The sequence below is a fragment of the Lissotriton helveticus genome, chromosome 5_1 (assembly GCF_964261635.1).
Source record: "Lissotriton helveticus chromosome 5_1, aLisHel1.1, whole genome shotgun sequence".
Lineage (NCBI taxonomy): Eukaryota > Metazoa > Chordata > Amphibia > Caudata > Salamandridae > Lissotriton > Lissotriton helveticus.
In genome coordinates this window covers 1,487,716,205-1,487,742,092 of record NC_136065.1, presented here as the reverse complement: position 1 = coordinate 1,487,742,092, position 25,888 = coordinate 1,487,716,205, and the positions used below count along the sequence as shown (strand labels likewise).

The following is a 25,888-nucleotide window of genomic DNA, read 5'->3' as shown; positions in this document are numbered from 1 at the left end:
TCCCTTTATCTTTAAAATCATGTTCCTATCAGTTGAATCCCAGGAGGCTCTTTAACATGGTATAATATTAACAAGCCAAATTCCTCCCATGGCCTTGGGTCCAATGTACATTTTGTATGTAGTATCCTGCCCTCATTTTATCAATCACAGGAGAATTAAGGGGCATATTATCAAGGGGGTTTATCTCCGCTTTTTTGGCTTTAAAAGCCAAGAAAGCGGAGATAAAATTATCTCCCTATTACCTAGCTGTCGCTAACACCAGTTAGCGACAGCTAGTAGGAGATAGCGACCATCTTGGGCCCCACTTTGCATGTCAGTGATATTTATCACTAATGACATGCAAAGTGGGCGTGCCAAGATGTTAGCCACTGGAAACAGTCGCTAACATCGCTATCTCCTATTACCAACTTTTGGAGATATTCGCGCTAAGCGCGAAAATCTCCAAAAACTAACACCTGCCCTGAGCAGTTCTTAGCCATGTTATCCAATGGGAGGTGGATAACATGGCTAAGAGCATTAGCTCAGTAATGCATGAATATCGCTGACTTTTCAGCATTTGCGATAAACCTTGATAATAGCAAGGTTTATCTGCGATAATTTCTGACGATGCTTAGCGTTAAAAAATTCGTTGCTAAGCATCGTTAGCGATAAATATCGCTTAACGTTGGTAATATGCCCCTAAATGTGTTTGTGGGCAAGCACAGCATGAAAGTGAAACACTGCAATGCAAAACTATTGTTAATTGAGTTACTTCCCAATGCATTCATAAAATAGCCCAAACTGACTGCGTTGTGCCGGTCATGCAGCGCAGCTCCATTTAATTACAGCGCCTCTTCCAGCCTCTTGCTGCCGGATAAACGTTTTACTAATAACCGCCAAAACAAGGATCTTAGGGGCATATTACCAAGGGCCTTATCGCCTCTTTAGCGGGAATTTTTCCCGCTAAAGCGGCGATAATTTTATCGCCCTATTACCTAGATGTCGCTAACACCAGTTAGCGACAGCTAATAGGCGATAGCGGGCATTTAGGGGCCCACTTTGCATGTCAGCGATAATTATCGGTAATGACATGCAAAGTGGGCGTGCCAAGATGTTAGCGACTGGAAACAATCGCTAACATCGCTGTCCCCTATTACCAACTTTTGGAAATAATCGCCCTAAGCGCGATTATCTCCAAAATCTAACGCCTGCCCAGAGCAGTTCTTAGCCATGTTATCCAATGGTAGGTGGATAACATGGCTAAGAGCATTTGCTCGGTAATGCATGAATATCGCTGACTTTTCAGCGATATTCATGCTTTCGGACGATTTTTATCGCTTAGGAGATAAACCTTGATAATATCAAGGCTCCTAAGCGATAAAAATATGCGAAGCTCGGCGATATTATTTTGGCCGCTAACCAAGCTTAGCGATAATTATCGCTATAGCTTGGTAATTTGCCCCAAAGTAGCGATTTCTCTGAAATGTATGGCCAAGTTATAGATTTTACAGAAATCTCTGCCAACAATTTGAATAATTTCTGCACAATGTATCTGAGAGGTTTAATAGTCTCGCCTTAGACTTCAGATGTTTGACAAGCAGAGTGCCCACAGTCTCGATGTACTGTGCTACCCCTAACACTGGTCAATTGATCACATTTCATGGACGATCCCTTATACCGCTGTAGGGTCACCACAGTTGCCTATAGTTGAGGACAGCTATAGCTGGTTTTCGGGTGATTTATTCAGGGGTGGCGGTATCATTAATGCAGCAGATGTACTGATGCCCAGTTGTGACAGGAGCCCAGGTGTAAAGGGGCTCTTTTTGTTCTTGCTTTGATTAGTACTCATGGCATTCTTGAGTCACCAAGGGATTTCTCTGAAACCTCGAAAGCAATCAAAAAGCATGTGTAAAATTTCTTCAGTCTAGCTCATACAAATGTTTAGATATATAGATATAGAACAAATATTTTCAGATGTACCGAGTATAATATGGTATTACTATTAATTACTCCTCTTCATCTGCAGTAGCAATTAATAGCTTATTAAGCTTTGCACATCTGAATACATGGGCTATTCCATGGTATTTTCCATGTTTGTGTAATTGTCACCAAAGCCGCAAGATGGCAACAGAGCACCAAATTACATTTTTATTTTGGAGTAGGTACATTCAACTGGTCTTTTATGTTTTGCAAGCAGGCAATTGTTTATTGAAAGCAATAAGTGAAGTACTGGACTATTTAGTTTGTCTATAAAAATATAAGAAAATACTTACATTTATAGTTAAGAATGGCGAATTTGACATAAAAACACATTTTGCTTTGCTAAAAAAATACATTGTGTCTGTAGAAGTGAGACACTGCTGTAGGTGTTCAATGCAGGGTGCAGTTAATAGTGGTCACTTGTTGGAATTAGAATGCTTATATTTTGTTTACCTTTTTATAAATAGAATGTTAATTAAACAATGAACAACAGCACAGCCGCGCGGGGCTGCCATAAGGATGAAACTTATGTCATATTTTCCAAATATTTTCCAAATTTCACAGTGACCAGCTAGTATGAGTTATATGAATGAAAATTCAGGTTGTACGTAAGCACGTGGGCTGAAGTAACTGCAGTGCACGGTGCAGTGAAATAGAGAATCAAGCTTTGCACTCTCTGAGCAGTGCAAAAGTGGCACTTGTGCCAGCCCACCGGTGCAAACACATACTTTTGTCAATGTATTTGCTTGTCAGAGCAAATGTTGTTCTTCTACAAGTCGGTCAGTACAAGGCTGCTACTGCATCGCTGCAAATGGCGGTTTGAAACTGGACGGTGTTCACTTAGTGGACTTGCAGACTGTATGGCGGGCTAAAGGCAGAGCCCATGGAGGCGTCGCTCAGTCTGGAAGAGCCCTTTCAGGGCCTGTACATCAGTGAGGTCATCCAACAGACTTCACATTTTGGGGGTCAGTAGTGGACCCTGTGTTGTGCTCTAATGCACGAGATAAGAGACTCCACTCATCAAGAAGAGAGGGTTTAGGACAGCCCACTTTCTTGCACCATTCGGTGTGGTGGCGCCCACGATCCAAGGACCTAAGTGTTGGTTTTCACTCCCCAAAAGCCACCTAGCGAAAGGACAAGTTAATCAGCCTGGAGTGTGTCGCAGAACTAAGTTACAACAGAGAAGGCGTTTCGAGGAATTCATAGAGGGAGGCAGGGAATAGCCATCTCCTGATCTGGGCATGCCTGGAGCATTTAGGTGAAACCCCCGTTTGACGCCCACAGGAGGAGCTTATCCACGGCGCCACTGCAGTATTACTACTGAAGACGGCCATGTCATGGACACTTCGTCCCTGGGGTTCCTTTCCCAGGAATGTGACCCTGTAAACCTTTCCTCGAGCGTTCACCTCGGCATCCTTTCAAAAGAGCATTACCCTGCTTTGTGGTTCCTGTTTGATCTGTTAGATCCAGGGAAGACCTTTCACAAGTGACTGGACATTGAAGCAAGAAGCCCTGGACCCACACACACTTCTCATGTGAGAAACAATAACACCAGGAATCCATGAATCCTCGATCATCGTCTACAGCCTTCAACAAACAGGTACTCATTCATTGTGCCCTAAAAATTGTAGTTATCCACTATCAAGTCACAATCACGCTAAACTTTTAAAGGAAACTCATTCCAGGGTGGCAGCAAGCGTGACAGGGAAGGGTGGGCGGGCAATGGTAGAGCGGATGGACGGGATGGGGTAAAAGTAAAAGCCACTGAGCTGTGAGAACAAGAGGAAGGCAAACAACAGAATAGGTGGGTGTAGCGTGGTTTTAAAAAACACAACAAAAAAGACAAATAAAAAGTCAGGTGGAATGAAGAGGGTGGGTAATGTAATGTACAAGTTTAGGGGAAAGCATGTGAGGGTGGGAAGCAGCAGATGGAGAGAGAGCAAGGAAACGCATGCACTCCCATCGAGTACCAACATTTAAATACAAAAATTGAGTCCCATCACCTAAGCAGTGGAAGGGTATGGCTCTTCCCGTCAGAACACATGAGATCAAAAACAACAATGATTGGAAATGCAAAAGGGCTCGCATTAGAAAGTTTGAGCTATTGGTCTTATAAATGAATTTTTTTTAATTTATGTGTAATTTTTTAAAATAGCTAAATTAATAGCTTTGTCATTTACAATGCCAATAGTTATAACTTTCGCAAACACCTATAGCATTTGTAATGCAACATGTTGTGTATTTACGTGACTTAGATGTATTGATATTACAAATAACAATGGATTTTAATTTTTTTAAATAATTAATACTTAAATAATTTATTTAATTTGTAATGGCAATAGCTTAAACTTTTGTAAATACATTTTGTGAAAATTATGTTCAGTGTTTTTTATTGTGACGAAAATCCAAGAACAGAAGTGAAATATTAACATCTTTTTGTGATTTGTAATAAAGCATGAAAGCTTGAAAACAGCTTGAAACATTGAAAAAACATATTTGAACCAGTGATGCTGTGGTTGCGCTGAGTGATGCTGTTGTTGCGCTGAGTGATGCTGTGGTTGGGCTGAGTGATGCTGTGGTGGTGCTGAGTGGAGCTGTGTGGTGGGTGCCTCGGCGGAGCTGTGTGGTGGGTGCATCGGTGGAGCTGGGTGGTGGGTGCATCGGTGGAGCTGTGTGGTGGGTGCATCGGTGGAGCTGTGTGGTGGGTGCTTCGGTGGAGCTGTGTGGTGGGTGCATCTGTGGAGCTGTGTGGTGGGTGCATCTGTGGAGCTGTGTGGTGGGTGCATCTGTGGAGCTGTGTGGTGGGTGCCTCGGTGGAGCTGTGTGGTGGGTGCATTGGTGGAGCTGTGTGGTGGGTGCCTCGGTGGAGCTGTATGGTGGGTGCCTCGGTGAAGCTGTGTGGTGGGTGCATCGGTGGAGCTGTGTGGTGGGTGCATCAGTGGAGCTGTGTCGGTGGAGCTGTGTGGTGGGTGCATCGGTGGAACTGGGTGGTGGGTGCATCGTTGTAGCTGTGTCGGTGGAGCTGCGTGGTGACTGCATCGGTGGAGCTGTGTGGTGGGTGCATCGGTGGAGCTGTGTGGTGGGTGCCTCGGTGGAGCTGTGTGGTGGGTGCATCGGTGGAGCTGTGTGGTGGGTGCATCGGTGGAGCTGTGTGGTGGGTGCATCAGTGGAGCTGTGTGGTGGGTGCATCGGTGGAGCTGTGTAGGTGGAGCTGTGTGGTGGGTGCATTGGTGGAGCTGTGTGGTGGGTGTATCGGTGGAGCTGTGTGGTGGGTGCATCGGTGGAGCTGTGTCGGTGGAGCTGTGTGGTGGGTGCATCGGTGGAGCTGTGTGGTGGGTGCCTCGGTGGAGCTGTGTCGGTGGAGCTGTGTGGTGGCTGCATCGGTGGAGCTGTGTGGTGGGTGCATCGGTGGAGCTGTGTGGTGGGTGCCTTGGTGGAGCTGTGTGGTGGGTGCCTCGGTGGAGCTGTGTGGTGGGTGCCTCGGTGGAGCTGTGTGGTGGGTGTCGGCGGGGTTCCCGAAAATAATCGCATGTCTTTATTTCGTGCTGTCTAATTCCTTCCCCAGCTTCCCCCTGAATCTAAAGCAAGGCCCAAAAGACAAGAATTCTGTGCGTTTGAATTGATCTTTAAAAGTATAAAGCGGCACAGCTTTGATAAAATATGAGGGTTAGAGAAAAGAGAACGTAAAGTATGCAAAGGAGCTGATGAAACATTTGTTTTAAATATTTCAGTAGTTCTACTGCTATAAAATCCTCCAATCCAAAAGTACAGCGTTGTACTGAAATTAGCCAAACAAATATGAAAATTAAGAAAGTTTTCAGCAGTTTTACTTTTATAAATCCAATCCGTCATTGAGTAAAAAATGGATAACATAAAATGCTCGTCGCAGGAGCTCTAATGAGAAGAGAGAGACCGGAATAGCAGCTATCTGGCAGCCTAGGTGAGAGCAGGGACTCTGCTGGCCGGCCGTGAATAATTAGGGGATGAGCGCACGCTGAGAAGCTTTTGGGAGGGAGGCTGGGCTGCCTTTGATGTGGTAATGCGAGGCAGGCAGGCAGTCGGCTGGTGGCATTTTGCACGCTTTTTAGGGCTTGCGCTTGCGCAATGACCTAAAAAGCGCACATGCACTGCAAGGAATCGCCAGTGGAATCGCCAGTGGTTAAACTCTGGATAAGCCACTATAGAGCTTCGCCAGCTATGCGCATCAGCAGGCGAACCCTAAAAATAGGTAGGAAAGCCATGAAATCAGGAGCAGGGAAGAAAGATAGACACAACGCTAGCCAATCCTGAGCAGGGGCTGATCTGGAGCTCACTCTGTTCATATTGGAAACATTAGGTCTGGCCAACACTCAGAAAAAGCTGTATGTAATCAAGACCTAGAAAGAAAATGCTCATGCAGCACTTAAGCATTGGCTATTCCAGGAAGCCTTACTTGACCCAAACTTTCAAAGCAACCATTACTCCAGGGCAGGACTCCCACGGTACTCACTGCTCAACCTCACACCCACAGAGAAACCCACGATGCACACAACTTGCACACAATCCCGACCCGTACACTATAAAGGCAGTTGACAGCCTGGCTATTGTTCTGAGCACATATAAAGAGGTTAGCATAGAAAAGAGGAGGTGAGGGTAGCGGAAACCAGAATCCTTATAATAGAGATTTCAGGGTCTGAAATCGTGACGGTCATAACACAGATAATTCACTTTAACTCAACTCTCTCTACACATGCAATCGAGTTACTTCTCTTAATAGCCACAGAAGCTAGTTAGATATATGTGCTTTACACACGATACAAACACGAACATGAATTAGAAGTTCTACATGTTGGCCACATTGTTCAGTTCACTTGTCTCACCATTAAAAGCCCCTATTATTGCCTGAGATTTTCTTGAGGCTTCCTGACAAGGAGCCATGAGCCCCTCTTGGTGTAATGTGCCTCTGCCTGACATGTAGGACCTCGTGAATGAAGTGTCTTTCTCATACGTGACAGGTATGGACCCCACGGCTAATCGCGCTGCACCCTTGAAGCTGGGCTGATAAATTTAGCAGTTGAGGGTGGAACATTTTACTCCTTGAGCACAGGAGCAGGGCCCTCCCTTCATATGTGAGGTAATCCTACCTGCCAGTATGTGTGAATTCAAAATGAAGATATTGTACTCAATCATGAGCAGTCACAAAGTTGAAACATTAGTCTAGTGGGGTGAGCACCCATTACAGAAATCTATGCGATCCTGCAGGTCACACGTCTATACTGTTGCAGGGCTGATTCAGAATTTCCTCTCTCTGAACACGATAATATAGTGTTATTGAACTGGGGGGATGAAAACGCCTGTTTTTAAAGGTCAAGAACAATGTTATGTAGGTTGTGTGCTAATAAATGGGCTTTATAGAAAAAAAACTATTTTTTTATCAGAAGCAAACCACTCTTTGGCTAGAATAAACAAAGACATAAAAACAAAGAGTATTGGCAAATAGAGGGAACTTTACTTTTGGAAAACATTGATGAAACCAGGACTATAAAATCTAATATCACCCAAATTAAAATGGGTGACATCATAGTCCCTAGGAATGTTCTTAGTTGGCGGTTCTTGAATGAAGTTTCTTTTGAGAATATTTGAGAATGATTTGTAGGTGGTGCCCCAGAACCATATGACTCATGGTATTCTGTGCAAAAGAAATATATGGTGTCTCAGTGCTTTCAGAACGGGATGAGCGCTGAAACCCATGTGATTAAATACAGAAATTTCACATCGAGAATGGACACCTAAGGGCATATTTATGAGCCCTGTTGCATCGATCTTGCACCATGCAATGTAGTGCAAGAGCATCACAAATGAAAAATTAGATTTATAAAGCCACGCAAGGCCACCGTGCGTGGCCCTTCGTGGCTTCATAAATCTTGAGTAATGTAACACATTACAAATTGCTGTGTTGCATTACTCAGCACCAGTGAGGCATTTTTATGGGTGTTGTGTGGGTGTTCCCACACATCATCCATGGGTTTTGACGCCATCCAAGATTAACAAGAACAGGTAAATCTGGAATGCGCAAAAAAAGATACTGCTCCCTTAGGAGAGGCGTAACAAGGAGAAATATCTTTATTTCTCCTTGCTTTTTCCAGTTTCTATGTGTGTGGCATTCTGGAGCACACATAGCAAGAGGAAAACGACTCTTAGGATTTTTTTTTGTGCAGGAAGGTGCCTCAACCACAAATGTACAATAGAAAACGACACTGCTATTGTGATGAAATTATTTGGGGTGAATTCTTTACCATGGATTTCTAAAGTCTGTTCTCTGCCCATAACCTAACAGATCTGGCACCTCTGTTGTAAGTTTTTGATACTCACTGGTACACCCCTGCGGGTTTTCTGCACTCATTTTGTAGAACCCAACTTTGCAGCGGTCGCAGCGTTCTCCCTCAGTGTTCTCCTTGCACAGACAGCGCCCACCAGGTGGCTCGCAGTTTCCACCTCCGATACCACCTTCGGGGTCACAGTCACATGCTAGAAAGAAAGAAAAAAAGAATGTCAAAGAAAGGTTTTATGAGTTCCAACCACAAAACAAAATATCTGATTGTTAGACAGACCTGCAATGTTATCATTCAGTGTGTTTTGAAGACAACTATATGCAAATAGTGTGTCAGAAAGTCCCTGGGCTTCACGTCGACTTTAGCAGAGAGGCAGACCCATCATAAATTGACAGGGCTTCTCCAGTACCAACTTGGAGCTCCCACACCTGATTTAGCGGTGAGGGATCGACTAGATTGCCAATGATGGCGCCTCAGCTGGCGCGGACATTGGAGACCTGTGACTGGTGGCTCATCTGCCACGTGGCCACTGCTCTATGTGCATCAGAAGACTCCCCCCACCCCCATTTAGAATGTTTCTTCCACCTTTCATTGTTTCCTCCCAGCTTCCAAAGCTTAAAGTTTGAATCCTGCAGAATGAACCTGCATTGGTGGTTTATTTCTGAAGAACAACAAGAAATGCAGAGCAGACCAACATAACAAAGCGATCCTCCCAGCATTACACTGTTTGCACAACAGCTCCTGCCATTCTTTCCATCAGAAATACCCAACCACAGTAGTCACTACATCAACAGCTGGGCAGAGGTAGAGCTTCCACCAGCCTGTAGCTTGGCAGCACACGCACCATAGTTTAATTAACCCACTTTTCGTTAATTACACATTCCAACCTTTTTAATGACATGGTTTGATAAAAGATAAGGGCTGAACTGTCAGCCCATATTGTGTCCCCATTCTTGACTGTCTACTATCCCTGCGCCTACATGGTCCACAGTTTAACCCAGGCTTCCTTACAGTACTTCTACATCTAAACAAGCACTTCCGGTGCAGTCTCTATTATTCCTGTAGAGATGGAAATCAAAGCATTCGCACTTCTTCCAATGACGAAATATATATCTTTGTCACTTCTCTGCCTCCTCTTCATGATAATATCATAACTCCGTATCCCAGAAAACTCCTTCACTCAAATGTGCTTGCCACCTCTCTCCTCAATCCATTGCACTGCACTTTTCTCGATTTTTACCTGTTCAGATTAATAATTCAAACACAGTACAGTTCTCGCAGACTTTTCTTGGTTGTCAATAATCAATCAATCAAATATTTGTAAAGCGCACTACTTACCCGTGAGGGTCTCAAGGCGCTGGGGGGGGGGATGGATGCTGCTACTGCTCAAATAGCCAGGTCTTGGGGAATCCTCTAAAGGTTACCAGGTCCTGTGTCTGCCATAGGAGGATGGGGAGGGTGTTCCAGGTTTTGGCGGCGTGGTGGGAGAATGATCTGCTGCCGGAGGTCGCTCTTCGGATGGGGGCGGCGGTGGTGAGGGCATGGTCGGCGGAGCAGAGCTGCTGTTTGGAGTGTAGAAGCTGAGTTGTCTGTTGAGGTATGCTGGTCCGGTGTTGTGGAATGCCTTGTGTGCATGGGTGAGGAGCTTGAAGGTGATCCTCTTGTTTACGAGGAGCCAGTGCAGGTCTCTCACGTGGGGTGTGATGTGGCTGCGGCAAGGGATGTCGAGGATCAGGCATGCAGAGACGTTTTGGATGCGTTGAAGTCGTTTCAGGAGTTTGGCTGAGGCTCCAGCATAGAGGGTGTTTCCGTAGTCCAGCCTGCTGCTGACGAGAGCCTGGGAGGCCGTTCTTCCTGTTTCTGTGGGGATCCACCTATAGATCTTGCGGAACAGACAGAGGGTGTTGAAGCAGAAGGACGAGACAGCGTTGACCTGCTTTGTCATGGAGAGAGTAGAGTCAAGGATGAACCCCAGGTTGCATGCATGGTCTGTGGGTGTTGGAGCTGTTCCCAGTACGGTCGGCCACCAGGAGTCGTCCCTGGCTGAGGGGGTGAAGGATGAGGACTTCCGTCTTGTCCGAGTTTAGCTTCAGTCGGCTGTTCTTCATCCACTTGGTGATGGCTTTCATCCCTTTGTGGAGGTTGGTTTTGGCGGTAAGAGGGTCCTTGGTGAGGGAGAGGATTAGCTGGGTGTCGTCGGCGTAGGAGATGATGTTGAGGTCGTGCTGTCGGGCGACGTGGGCGAGCAGTGCCTTGTAGATGTTGAACAATGTTGGGCTGAGGGATGAGCCCTGGGGTACGCCGCAGATGATCTTGGTGGCTTTGGAGCGGGAAGGGGTGAGGTGGACGCTCTGGTTTCTGCCAGAGAGGAAGGAGGTGGTCCAATCAGAGCCTTGTCTCAGATCCCAGCATCGTGGAGGCGTGTGCGTAGGGTGCGGTGGCAGACAGTGTCGAAGGCGGCTGACAGGTCCAGGAGGATGAGGACCCACAGTGACATGACCACTATAACTACAGTACTGCTGCATCTGGCAGTGTGTCACTAATGGGTGTGCAATGACAACAAATCTCTTTTCCTACTGTGTATACCTCCACTTATTACACAGCAGAACACTTAGAACACTCCTGAGGCGGAAAGCCGGGAGTTAGAAACTTGCACGAGCGATTGTTTTTTTAATTTGTAAATTGTGACACCGAGTTCAGCTTTCATGTTTTTAACTTGCACTTACCTGACTAGAGGTTTCTTTGTCCTTCGCTCGCCGATTAGGTGCAGAGTCGCCATCTGTTTGTGAGCCTGCCGGTCACCCCACGCCCACCTTGCTGACGGGACGGTGGGGGCAGCGGCTTAGCCTTGTGACGCGCTTAGCGTTAGTACAAAGGGAGCTTCTGATGCGCAGGCGCCCCACTTAGAACACTCCTGAGGCGGAAAGCCGGGAGTTAGAAACTTGCACGAGTGATTGCTTTTTTAATTTGTAAATTGTGACACCGAGTTCAGTTTTCATGTTTTAAACTTGCACTTACCTGACTAGAGGTTTCTTTGTCCTTCGCTCCGCCGATTAGGTGCGGAGTCGCCATCTGTTTGTGAGCCTGCCGGTCACCCCACGCCCAACTTGCTGACGGGACAGTGGGGGCGGCGGTCTAGCCTTGTGACGCGCTTAGCGTTAGTACAAAGGGAGCTTCTGGTGCGCAGGCGCCCCACTAAGAACACTCCTGAGGCGGAAAGCCGGGAGTTAGAAACTTGCACGAGCGATTGCTTTTTTAATTTGTAAATTGTGACACCGAGTTCAGTTTTCATGTTTTAAACTTGCACTTACCTGATTAGAGGTTTCTTTGTCCTTCGCTCCGCCGATTAGGTGCTGAGTCGCCATCTGTTTGTGAGCCTGCCGGTCACCCCACGCCCACCTTGCTGACGGGACGGTGGGGGCGGCGGCTTAGCCTTGTGACGCGCTTAGCGTTAGTACAAAGGGAGCTTCTGATGCGCAGGCGCCCCACTTAGAACACTCCTGAGGCGGAAAGCCGGGAGTTAGAAACTTGCACGAGTGATTGCTTTTTTAATTTGTAAATTGTGACACCGAGTTCAGTTTTCATGTTTTAAACTTGCACTTACCTGACTAGAGGTTTCTTTGTCCTTCGCTCCGCCGATTAGGTGCGGAGTCGCCATCTGTTTGTGAGCCTGCCGGTCACCCCACGCCCACCTTGCTGACGGGACGGTGGGGGCGGCGGCCTAGCCTTGTGACGTGCTTAGCGTTAGTACAAAGGAAGACGGCTATGACTCCGCGCAGCGGATGCGGGCAGCGGGCACCCCTTTGGCGCTCCGAAGGTGCGCCAAAGGTAAGCGCGTCTGCGCCCGTCCGAACCCCGACGATTCAGGAGGCCATGATCCCTGCGGGTCTGCAGTCAGTTTCTGAGGTGCAGTCCCAGATTAAAATTGCTTACTCTCCTATGGAGCTTCGAAATATATTGAGGCTAGCCTCCTTGCAACAGGTGGACATGCTAGTCTTTCCTCACAAATTCCCCGTTTCCATGGAAGGTCCGGTAGCCTGTAGGCATTGCGCTTTCCAAGGTAACCAATTCCTCTGTCACGTCCCTCTAACTCGTTCCTTTAGGATCCCGTCGTCAGATGGTTTATCCTACATTCTCGGCAATGTCTGCTCTTTAGCCAGACACCCTTTGGAAATCTGGGATCTGATACACTCACATGCCCCAGAGGTATGTTTCCTGACGGAAACTTGGCTGAATCCCGCCAATCTGCTGATGGTAAACGTGGCTATCCCTGATAACTATAGTTTTTTTCAGCTGGATAGGGTGGGGAAAATTGGGGGGGGGGCATTGCTATAGTTTTCAAAAAACATCTCAAAGTCACGTGGTTAGAAACATTTTCTGATAAAAATCTGGAGTTGGGACTTTTTAAAATAATTTTTTCACCGTCGGAAAGTTGGACAGGTGCCTTAGTCTATCGGCCTCCAGGCCCTAAACTGGATTTCACAGACAGACTGGTGGATTTGATAGCCACTTACGCCCTGGCATCCAGCAAATTTTTACTATTGGGCGATTTAAATTTTCATGGCGAGATAACTCCGTTTCCCTGGTAATAGTCTATGACTTATTAGACATAGGGCACCCATGGTGTTTTTCCTTGCCGCCTTGTGATCTACATGGTTTTTAATTATGTTTGTCCACCTGTTCTCTCTTGGCAGCACGCAATAGAACTAGTGTCCAAACAAAGCGAAGTGGCAGCATTTGAGTGCAGCCCTGAGGAAACTGCTTGAACGCAACATAGCAGTGAAACATGTCGGCACTGGCAGCAGGTTATGGAAGGCATGATTAGCTACCAGCCTTTTTATTACAGCACACTATCACCGCCCTATGAATAAAATTGGTTAAGGGATTGGTGTGTGTGTTTTTAGGCACTCAGTTAATATTATTTGTATATGTGTTTATCACCAGCAGATTTTTCTGCAATTCACTATATGTCACTTTATATGTTGTTTGTTTTGGACACTACTTTCCTTTCTTCTTATTTTTCTTTGAGAAGCAAGTGACCACCGATGATGAGACAGGGGCCTGTCTGGAAATTAATTACCAGTTACCCCGTTGGTGGTGTTTCCGTGAGGGGTCATTTGCTTCTCTCACATTTTTTTGCTCTATGATGACCGGTGTCCAATGTTTGGTGTGGATGAATGTGTAACCAATTATTTTCTGGTGCACTCTTACTAGGTTCTTGCGTGGTGCCCTGGAGAACAGGTTTTTAACCTTGGCGGAGGACAGTGCAGTCGTCTCATTAGAAAGTGTATAAGAGATTGGTGGGGAGTTAGAGTTTCTTGCACCCCCTTGTAGTCACTGATTCAGACGTTCGCCATTGGATTGGGTCATATTTTGTACTGTTGATTTTGAGTGGAGGGCGACCCTTTCTGTTTTTCCCTCTGAGCTCCTTTATTGTTGAATACTTAGTACGGCGGCTCAGCCGTGAGAGCTTGGTTCCCCCCGATTTTGGAGGATTAGAACCCCCTGTTTTTTAATTCTTGACATGTAGATTCCGTTGTTGGCAAGGTGCTGCATTATTGGGACAGTTTATCTGTGAGGTAATACGTTGGGGTCCTGTGACTATTAGTGACCGGTGCCGGGTTTTTTCCCCCGGTGTATTCCTAGCAGTGGGTGCTTCTATCTATCAATGGATAGGAATTGTTTAGCTTTTACAGAGGAACAAATAGCTGCGATTCTAGCAGGACCCTCATTGCTCCCTGACAATCCACTGCTGAGTACAACTACGGTGAGGGAAGAATGGGAGAAGCTCAGTACCCTTAAAAAGAGGCAGGTCAGGATTGCCCTTCATGGGGCGCTTATGACCGAATATTATACTGCAGGTGCAGCACCGGCGAGCCTCCTTGTGAGAATAGAACCCCGCATCTTCCTTGACGATAACAGATTCAGGCGCGACTGGAGTTTTATCGCTAATAAATGTACGAGAGATTGGCTGATTTTAATTATTAGCACGGCAAAGCGACTCAGTGAGGATTTGCTAAAAGAGATCCTGGAATTGGAAGAGTCCATACAGAGAGACACCACCTTAGTGGACATGAAGGAACAACTTCAAAAGATCCAGGATGATCTTTCAGAATACAGAAACTATATGGTCACACAAAAATTGAAGGGTTTGACTCGTAATTTAGAGAGATACTCACATGAATGGGCGTTTCCCTACGTGAAGGACGAATATTACACAACACCGCAAGAGCCACAAGCCTTTGGAGGAAGACAGAGAGGTCGAGGGGGCAGACAACAATCGAGAAGAATGCCCAAACAGTGGACCTTCGATAATACGTCCAGTGAAGAGGAAGAGGATACACCACAAGGCAACCGAGTGAGATTTCAGCAACAAAATCAGAGCAGCGAGGATTTGGGCGCCCTGCTCAGGTCTTTTTTAGCCCAAGGCCAGCGACCCAACAATCGGGGGGGCGGTCAAGGTGGCGGAAGAGGCAGAGGAAATCAGGGCAACCAGCCAAACCAACAACGACAGCAATGGCAGACGTTCTCACCCAGGTTGACCCGCAGCAGAGGGAGAACCCAGAAATAATGGGGGATATTGTAGTGAATCTCTCTGACCATGCCCTCACTAACAGCGAGAGAAGAGTACTCAATAAAGGACTGGGGTTCATCCCAACCCCTAATCATGACGCATTTAAATGCAGGATCGAGTTCCATGAAACCATGAGGAAAATTAAGCTGAAAAAGTTTTTTAAGGACAATTCACAATCGGAGAACTTAACATACACCACCAATTTAAGAAAACCTTCCTCATTCTGTCCACCCACCTCTGCGGTTGGCCCAGAAGTGGTGGTTTTTGAATCTCTTGTCCTGCAAGACATAGAGAAAATTGAACATACTCAGAGACAGCGCAATCATAAGAATATGACTAGGGAAGATTGGGAAGCAGTCAAAAGCCTACAAAATAATCATGACCTGACTATAAAATCAGCCGACAAGGGTGGGGCGATTGTCCTTCTCAATACTACCGACTACGAGGCCGAGGTTTTATGCCTCCTGAGTGTGAGAACCAACTATCGTCCACTCAGTAGAGACCCTGTTGAGGAATTGTCACAGACCATTCGTGACATGGTCGGAGCAGCAAGGGAAAGGAAATGGATTACAGCTAAAGAGGCGGAGTTCCTTGTAAATACCAACCCCAGGACTCCGTCTTTTTATATTTTACCTAAAATCCACAAACCCCAGCGCCCACCGCCTGGACGTCCCATTGTCGCAGGGATTCAATCCATACTTGAACCGCTATCTCAATATGCGGACTATTTCCTCAGAGAATCGGTTGTCACTCAGAAATCTTTTGTCAAAGACACCACCGACATTTTAAATGTACTCGAGGACATTCAATTTGACCCTGAGAATGAATTCTTTGTCACTATTGACATCGAATCATTGTATACCTGCTTACCCCAGGACGCGGCGTTGGTGGCAGCAGCCCGCGCCCTGGACAGCCAGGAATGGTTCTATGATACTACCCAGGCTTTTGTGTTGCAATGCATAGAGTTAGCCCTTACGAGGAACTACTTCAGCTACAAAGATCAGCTGTACCTTCAGGTGTCTGGGACCTCTATGGGGGCGACGATGGCACCTAGCATAGCCTGCATCTACGTTGGGCAGTTTGAGGAGCACGTCATCTATCATAACAACAACCCTTTCCGGAGCCAGCTTAGGCTCTGGAAGCGATATATAGATGACGTGCTCTGCATTTGGACAGGAACAGAGGAACGTCTTACGGAATTCCTTACCTGGCTAAATGTCCAAGACGGTAACCTCAAGTTCACGTGGACGTATGATAGACACAAGGCAGTATACCTTGATTTGGACATTGAGCATAGCAGGGGCACCGTCAACACCTGCGTACATCAAAAGCCCACAGATAGGAACTCTTTGTTGTCTTATGATTCCTTTCACCCTAGGGCATTGAGGGACAATTTGCCCGTAGGGCAATTTCTGAGATACAGACGAAATTTTTCTAGCACCAATACCTTCTTAGAACAATCGGAAACACTGGTGGCAAAGTTGACCAGTAGGAACTATCCTAACAAAACAGTGAAACAAGCCAAAAAGAGAGCGCTCAATACACCCAGGAGCGCCCTCTTAGAAAAGGTACACAAACAGAGGGACGAATGTGTACCTGTGGTCATGACCTTTGACCCCATGGCTACTCAAATCCGACAGTCCATCCGCAAACACTGGTCCATTCTGTCTGACAGCAACTTCCAGATGCCTCCACCTAGATTTGCGTTTAGGAGGGCATGTAACTTAAAAGACAAACTCGTACACTCTAGGGCCCCATCAATGCAAACTGATCACAACTCTACCATACCTAATGGCCATTTTCCCTGCGGTACATGCTCAGTCTGTCCTCTCACTAAAAAGAGCAAGAGCGTGACACTCACATCGGGCAAGGAGTGGTTCCATAACCAGTTTAGCAACTGCAATTCCACACAAGTTGTGTACAGGTTAACTTGTCAGTGTGGCCTACACTATATTGGGCTCACCTCCAGAAAAATTAAAGTGCGCATACAGGAGCATTTGAGCACTATCAGAGCTGGCAAATTAACAACCAAACTGGTCCAACATTGTTTTTCAATGAAACATACTTTCCAGTGGACAGTGCTTGAAAAAATCAGGGGTTTCCCTCAAAATATAGATGAGATCTTATTATCGAAGGAAGCACGCTGGATTTATAATGAGAAATCTGATAGGATGGGCCTCAATGAAATTATAGAATGGAACAGAATTAAACTGTAGGCGGCACTTTGCTCTAACATACACTTCTAGTGTCGCATACACAATACATGTCGAATTGGTTTCCACTAGGTACATGGGGTTATGAGGGCTATGACTACATTTTCTGAATTATTCGGTAGTATACCCTTGACCTAGCAGTTGAGAGCCTTTATGATCATGACAAGATGAGGGACTACATTTCCCCAGTTACTATGATGAGATACTGAGGGTAATATAGACACCTATATTTAGCGGAGGGCTGAGTAGTCGCCTCGATTGCAGGGACTTTAGTCACCTTCTTGTTCTTTTGGGTGTTGACAGCGAATTCTCCCTATAATGTGGCACCGTTTTACAACCCAGGGGGCGTAGGCAGTCTAAACACGCTCAGATGTATATGTATATGCGCGATGGTTGACTAGGCCAAGATGGCCGCCGTATTTGGTACCAGTATCACGTGGTTTGAAATGAGGGGCGTGGTTCCGCCGGCACTTGTCTTCCGGTTTCTTTCCCCTTTTTATTCCCGACAGGCTGACCTCCGATACGGCTGAGGAAAGGTGCCTTCCTGGCACGTCACGGTGAGGAGACGCCCGCCAGTAACCCTGCAGGGAAGTACCTTAGGGACCTTTTTTTGAGAGAGTTGAGGATGGGTTACATCGCTACTAAGAATGCCTTAAGGTGGGGGCGTGGAGATTTGAGCTGAAAGCATGTATATTGTCACCGCTTTGGCAGCATCAGACTTAGGATGAATTTTGGTCCCTGCAATTTACAGCGCATACGGGTGCTTCAACAACACAGGGGAGGGTCCTCTTTTTACAGTGACATGATGTTTATTATGATCTTCACGGGAGGGCGACAAGCAGGCAACAGGCCGCGTTTGGCCCCGGCAGATTTTAAATAATGGTGCCGCAGTGTTGTGGATGTGTAGTCAGTATAACAACGCCCCTCACAAGTCCTTGTGTATTTTCTCCGCTCCTTGCAGATAACGAATTTTAAAGAAAGTACCAAGGGACATATTTACGTCTGAAGTGTTTGTTGACCTTGATGACACAGGAGCGGCCGGTACGATCGGCTTGGCTGTTCCCTGGTAATAGTCTATGACTTATTAGACATAGGGCACCCATGGTGTTTTTCCTTGCCGCCTTGTGATCTACATGGTTTTTAATTATGTTTGTCCACCTGTTCTCTCTTGGCAGCACGCAATAGAACTAGTGTCCAAACAAAGCGAAGTGGCAGCATTTGAGTGCAGCCCTGAGGAAACTGCTTGAACGCAACATAGCAGTGAAACATGTCGGCACTGGCAGCAGGTTATGGTAGGCATGATTAGCTACCAGCCTTTTTATTACAGCACACTATCACCGCCCTATGAATAAAATTGGTTAAGGGATTGGTGTGTGTGTTTTTAGGCACTCAGTTAATATTATTTGTATATGTGTTTATCACCAGCAGATTTTTCTGCAATTCACTATATGTCACTTTATATGTTGTTTGTTTTGGACACTACTTTCCTTTCTTCTTATTTTTCTTTGAGAAGCAAGTGACCACCGATGATGAGACAGGGGCCTGTCTGGAAATTAATTACCAGTTACCCCGTTGGTGGTGTTTCCGTGAGGGGTCATTTGCTTCTCTCACATTTTTTTGCTCTATGATGAGCGGTGTCCAATGTTTGGTGTGGACGAATGTGTAACCAATTATTTTCTGGTGCACTCTTACTAGGTTCTTGCGTGGTGCCCTGGAGAACAGGTTTTTAACCTTGGCGGAGGACAGTGCAGTCGTCTCATTAGAAAGTGTATAAGAGATTGGTGGGGAGTTAGAGTTTCTTGCACCCCCTTGTAGTCACTGATTCAGACGTTCGCCATTAGATTGGGTCATATTTTGTACTGTTGAGCTACACTCGTCCCCTGATGTGAATAAACTCTTCACAGACATGGAGCATCTGGGGCTGTCTCAAAAAATTCAAGGTCCCACCCATAATGGGGGGCACACGCTTGATCTATTATTCACAAACATTGCCTCACTGGTGTATGAGGCACCTTGGCCTCTTACGTGGTCTGACCACTCTATGATTACATTTACGAGTCCACCCTGTTTGCTGACATCTATGGGACAGCCTGTTAGCAGAGGTCAACGGATCCAGCGACCATGGAATAAGTTAACTCCCCAGGCTTTTGAGGAAGTTTTCTCGGTACTTCCTATAATAGAGGAAAGAGAGGTCTCTAAAGCTTTATCGACCTCTACGGTAGAGCTGGGGAGAGCTCTTGACTCAATCATTCCAGCGAAAAGTAAATCCAGACTTCTGCTGAACCGCCGCTCAGCACGATGGTATACCTCCGAATTAAAGCAGGAAAAATCCGCCTGCAAAAGACTGGAGAGACTCTGGTGACGAAGCAAATCCCCCCAGTCAAAGACACTTTTTAAAGTCTCACTAAAAACCTACCACCATAATTTAAGGGTATCGAGATGTGTGTTTATAGCACATCAAATCGAGAACTCTAAAATTCTTCTAAAGCATTATTTGACATAGTAAATGATTTTGTATCCCCGGTGGCATGTAAACAACCGTCCATTGAGTCCCAGGATTTATGTGACTCACTGGCTAGGTTTTTCCAGGAAAAAATAAAAACTATTTACTCCAAGTTTGCACTTTCTGCCCCCCCCCTAACCTAGGTAGCCAACTCACACATACGCACTGCTCCCTTGAAACCTTTAGATCAATCACCCTACTTGAAACTCTTAAAGCCCTGGAGACTGCGAAATCGGGTTCCCGGGTGGATCTATGCCCTCCAAAAGTTATGGCACGCTTGTCCCATTCATTGGCGCCTTCTATTCAGAAATTTTTTAACTTATCTATTTCAGAGGGTGAAATCCCGGTCTCCTGGAAGGAAGCGTTTGTCCACCCTATACTAAAAAAAACAGCTGCTAACCTACTAGAGCTGGGCAACTACCGGCCGATCTCGTTGCTCCCTCTTCTGGGTAAAACACTTGAAAGTATGATAAATCAGCAACTGAACATCTACCTCGAATCAAATTGTATTTTGGACGCCTCGCAATCCGGCTTCCGCAGGGGTTTCAGCACAGAAACAGCGCTTTTAGCGGTAACTGACTCCCTACGGATGACGGTGGATGCTGGAGGATCGGCAATTTTGATTCTTCTTGACCTCTCCGCGGCCTTCGATACCATCTCACATGCTAGGCTGGTGGAGAGGTTAAGAGCCATTGGTATCCAAGGACTGGCCTTAAAATGGCTACTGAACTTCCTGATGGATAGATCCCAAACAGTTATCATGGGCTCGTATCAGGCAGAGAAAAGCCCGTTGGACAAAGGCGTTCCCCAGGGCTCCTGCCTTAGCCCCAACCTCTTTAACATCTATATGGCACCACTGGCTAAGGTAGCGGAAGCTCTGGGGTTCGAAACTATTTCATACGCCGATGACACCCAACTGTTGTTCAACATCGGTCCCAACCAGGAGGCGGACAGACTACGTTTTTCCACAGGCATCCTGGAAATCTCTAACTGGATGAACAATAACTTTCTCCAGTTGAATCCTGGGAAGACTGAAGTCCTGCTGCTGGGAAAGGCGGCAGAAATCTGGTCCAAGGAGTGGTGGCCTTCACAGCTGGGTGCCCCTCCCGCACCAAAAGAGTGTGTTAACAACCTCGGTATAAAGATCAACCATTCGCTCTCAATGCAAGATCATGTAGCGGCTGTTGCGGGGTCCTGCTATTTTAGGTTAAGGCTGCTGAGGAAGATCTTCCCCTTTATCCCATTAGAGCATCGCCGAACTTTGACCCAGGCCATGGTTATCAGCCGTTTGGTTTACGGTAATGCCCTTTTGGCAGAAGCTGGGCCAACATCTCTCAAAACATTACGGGTGATCCAAAATACAGCAGCCAGGCTGGTCTTGAACATGCCTGTTAGATCATCTTCGATGCCACTGCTGGGAAAGCTGCACTGGCTGCCTGTAAAGCAAAGATCCATCTTTAAAGTCTGCTGTCTGACATTTAATGCCCTCCAGGGGCGAGGCCCAAAATACTTGCAGAGCAAGCTGGTGAAACATATACCTAGCCGGCCACTGAGATCTAGTTCACAACTACTGCTACATGTACCCCGAATTAGACGCCACAGGTCAGGAGGCAAGGCCTTCTCCTACCTAGCTCCAAAATATTGGAACAGCCTCCCTATTTCCATCCGAGAAATTTCATCCTATCAAACCTTTAGGAAACATCTAAAGGCTTTCCTGTACTAAAGGCTTCTCTCTCTTTTGCTTCGTCTTCCTCCCTTGGGTAGGGTTCTGAGTAAGCGCCGAGATGCCTCATGGTGATTTGTGCGCTGTACAAAAGGATATAACATAACATAACATAACATAACAAAATACCTATAGTTCAAGAGATTCATTGGCATTCTTTAAGCCAGGATTTCGATTTCTTTTTCTTTGGCAGTTATTTTTCTTCTTTCACCCCCTAACATCCTATACATTTATTCTCTATCATCTTTCCTGACCGTCTTCACTTCAAGAATCCCCCACCTCTCCAACCACTCATGAAGCTTCTGGTATACAATGCCACAATGCAGCAGCATTTGCACGTAATACCAGGGAGACTCATTGTACGGAATTGGACTGCTACTACTTGACTGAGCACTAACATTCAGAAACATGGCAAACAAAGGGGCAAGCATTTATTGACATGTTAACTGACGTAAAAAAAATAAGAAGCTCGGAAGGTATCCTGCATCACTTATCTATGAACACCGTCAGGTTTAAAGACATTGTGCAAAAAAGGTAAAAACTTGATAAAGTCGTTTCTAAAACCAAAAATGGTGTTTCTCTAACATGTGGAAGTGTTTCACCTTATTGCATGTGAATGGATCACTGCTTAGACTGACATTTATTAGGTGTGCTCGTTTTCAAACATGGACTTACAAACATTCATGCCCTCACCTCAGATCTGACGTCAATGTGATTAGTGAACCAAGATTTAAGTCAGTTGTCATGTCCACCCTCTATGTGGCCTAGGTTGATATTAAAACTCGAACAACAATATAGCCTTTTAAACAATGCTAAAACTTTCCCACTGTACTCAGTCTAGTGATTGAGGTCGGGTGTCTGCCCACCTCAGTAAATTGCATACCTTGTTAGCGGAGTCTTAGCCGAGGATTTGCATAGCACTCCTAATATTTACAGATGAGAGACTAAAGGCATAAAAAGACTGTCAGGCCTAGCATTCTATTTCATCCAATTTCAACAATCTGGTAACTTCCATTGTACACTTGACATGTCAAAGGCAGTGATGGCAGTCACAGATGGCTTACTACAAGTAACTCAGATACAGCTTTACACAGTATTATCAAATCTATGACTCTTCTAGGCTCTAGAGACTTAATTTAGATGGTAGTATGGAATGGAAATAACTCCACGAATCACCGACAACACCACATACGTGTTTTGCTCCACCTTAAACCCCCCTTCCCTGGTCCCTCTTTCTGCTAGCATCTATGCAAACTCGATCACACCATAGGCCATAATGTTTGGTTCCTGAGACAATGTTGGCAAGTATTCATGAACTAGATGATATAACTACAAGTATTTCTATATTTTGTTATTTCTATGAATTTGGTCAATATATCAATCACTGTCCACGTGAAATGTTTCTCTCCACAGGCCACTAACTAACTGTAGTGTCACTGGTTAGTCTAGAATTCTTAGCAATTGGTTGCCAAGAGCTGAGACGATCCTCAGAATTTGGGATCTAGCTTTGGTGAAATGTTCAGCATATTAAGAGAATTCTATCTCCTTCAACCTCGCCCCATTAGACAGTACGCGGGCACATACGAGCCATTGTATAATTCCACCAAAAAGTACTATTTATGGTACTTGCTTACATCCACTGTTCTGTCAACAAGAATCACAACAAGAATCATTCTATCACTTATACCTTGGTATCTGCAGATTGTACACTCATCCAAAGAATATTCTGTAATAAAATCTTTGGGCATCTCTTCTCTACTGTTATCATGAATCACCACATTAAAACATTGATTTAGATAGCACTTACTACTAGAGTGTTAATGGGCTGGAGAACATTAATAAACAGATGTTTCAGTTAAACAGCTCCATGGTATTCAATAAATTGGTCTCAGAAGGATGAATGGCTCAGATGGCCCTGCTAGCATTTAACGTATCACGTTTATGGGCATAACTCACTGTTTTATATCCGTGGCAACCTTTCCTTAGCTCATGACATAGGGCGAATCGTGGTAAGATCAAAAAAGGCGAGGCAAAGATTTATTTTTTATCAGTAAATTACAATATGAGCCACCAGGTTGAGTGTTAGTGCTGGAAACAATCATGCAGGTTTATCAAACATTGATAAAAAAATAACAGAGCTATTTCCAGATTATTTCATTCGACTACAGATTCGAGGGACCCAAACAAATGATCTTCATATAAACGTTCTCAAGCGTCTATGCCCAACTCAGGCAACCTCATAAAAGCACCAAATCAGTAGGCAGAAAACGAGAAGTAAAGAGATACAGGGCCTCATTTATGAGGCCGTGCGTCACTTTTATGCCGCCGGTGCGTCACTTTTTGTGACGCACCAGCAGCGTAAATAATGTGCCTTGTTGCACCATATTTAGAAAGTGACGCATCTAGGTAGATGCGCCACTTTTTAAACCCCTGCACCACATTATACCTGCGCCAGTTATAATGTATGCAAGGGGAGCGTATTGACGCAAGGAAGGGTCGTAGAAGTGACGCAGTGAAATCTATGAGATTTCACTGCGTCACTTTTAGGACGACGTTGCGTCAAAATCTTGCGCCTGCCTCATGGCAGGCGTAAGACTGACGCAGGCCCTTTCACATGGGGCTTGCCCCATGTGAAAGGGAGCATTGCTGGAGTTGCGTCACTTTTTGTGACACACTCCAGCAATGCGTCACTTTTGCGCTTACAGATACGTCAGAAATACTGATGTATCTGTAACTCCTTGCGACATGATGCGTCATACATTAAATATGACGCATCATTGGTGTCGCAAGGAGTGCGCAGTGAAAAGTGACGCATCGCTGTTTTCACGCAGCGATGCGTCACTTTTCATAAATGAGGCCCACAGTGTTCAGAAAGATCTGTGGTAATGACATAGAAGCACACTGACCAATGGGATACAGCCATCCAGGCAAGCCCAATAGGACAATATTTGGCAAGGGGGTGCTTTCATCCTGGCAGGGGCTTATTATACGGACTTGAAAAGTGGTCCATGGGGTGTGACCTCTCATATGTCCCGCCCCTCTTAACCCCACCACTGGTGCCCCTATTGTGGGAATGCCGAGACACACCATAGTGATGGGAAAGCCGGAAGAATAAAGAAAGAGGGGATGCAGTCTTATTTTGTGGCAAAGTTGCTGATTGAACCACAGAATACCTTGATTCCAACCACAGCGTCTCCACATCAACAAACTGTCAAAGAGGGCACATTTTTTCTTTATCACAGTATGCACTTAGAAATAGACTACTACCTGACTATTAAGTGCTACTTACATAAACTGCACGTTTAACGTGATAATAATATAAAAAAATGAATAATAGAGGCAGAAATAGCACTTACACACGCAGGCGTCACGGTGGCCAATGTCGCGGAGTGGGTTGCGGTAATAGTTGGGCTTGCACAGCTCACAGTTTTTGCCAGTTGTGCCACCACGGCACTCGTCACAGACACCTCCGCTAACCCCTCCGCTGGCTCGATAAACAGCTGGGTCAAAATTGCACTTCTGGGAATGGTTGTTGCAATTACATTCTGCAATAGAAGAATAAACGGCCGTCTTAACTGGAAGTACATTTTCAATACAGAACATATAGCTGAAGTTTCACACAAGACCACTAGAGGATAGTATGAGCTTAGCAATGAACTTCGCTGGCAAACTGCGTTAGGACACTTTCGGAAGTGAGGGCATTTTACATTTGCAGCGGAACATAGACCACGACATTCGTGCATTCTTCGCATTTCTCCGCCCACCTTAACACACAAACCCTTCTTGGGCTTCTGCTTTACCGTTGGTTACTCGATTTAATTCCCTTTTTGAGTATGTGTGTTTTTAGCAACACTAACTAAAACTGTGTTTGTGTGTGTGTGTGTATTTATATGTCTGTGTGTGTGTGTGTGTGTGTATACACAGCTACACACACACATATATCATAGTTTTCTAATGGCTCACATTATTCCTAACTGGAAGTTTATTATAGTCATATTTATGTTTTTGTAAAGCGTGATTTACAGTCTTATCTTTATATTCCTTTATTGGGACAGCCTGTTGTACTTTTGTGCTATATAGGGGTGCTTGATCGTTCACTCATCCATTGAAAGCCTTCACCATGCACATGCCATCTCAAGACAATCCATAATAATAATAATCCTTTTAGCAAAGTGTCAATATACCCAATTGTGGCAGTGATACAAAGTGACAAGAGCAGTACAATAAAACTAGGGGCGTGATTAGGATGGCCGGCGTACTCACATCCGCCCGCCACCCTAACAGAGATGAGGACCGCCCGACATAGTGTTGGGGGTCCCACAGGCCATATTGCAGTGTGACCGCCATGGTGGCGGTCGCATCGTACATGTTTTCGATTGCGGCGGGTGCTGCTGGCTGCAGCGCTCACCACAACAGAAAAAAAAGGGATGTTTTACATATCCCTGTACTACGTGACAGGCACCATATGGTGGCTGTCACTTGGTACAAGGATATGTAGGGGGGCTTGGCAGTTCAGGCTGGACTGTTCCCATGAGGCACATGGTCAAGACTAATTTGCATATAGCTGGGTCTGAACTGGGGTGGGGAATTGATCTGAAGAATGAT

General features: G+C 45.7%; 1 protein-coding gene across 3 annotated transcripts in view; it reads right to left on the bottom strand.

The window, feature by feature from the left end:
• Positions 1–25,888, bottom strand: part of LAMB3 (laminin subunit beta 3) — a 234,375-nt gene that overhangs the window by 70,406 nt on the left and 138,081 nt on the right. For all 3 annotated transcript variants that reach the window (XR_013594912.1, XM_078644498.1, XM_078644499.1), the window contains 2 exons: positions 24,640–24,828; positions 8,311–8,466 (listed from right to left, as the gene is read on the bottom strand). Coding sequence is in view for 2 of the 3 variants with exons in the window: in XM_078644498.1 (XP_078500624.1) it covers positions 8,311–8,466; positions 24,640–24,828 (345 nt within the window). In the remaining variant the exon portion in view is untranslated. The remainder of the gene's footprint in view (positions 1–8,310; positions 8,467–24,639; positions 24,829–25,888) is intronic.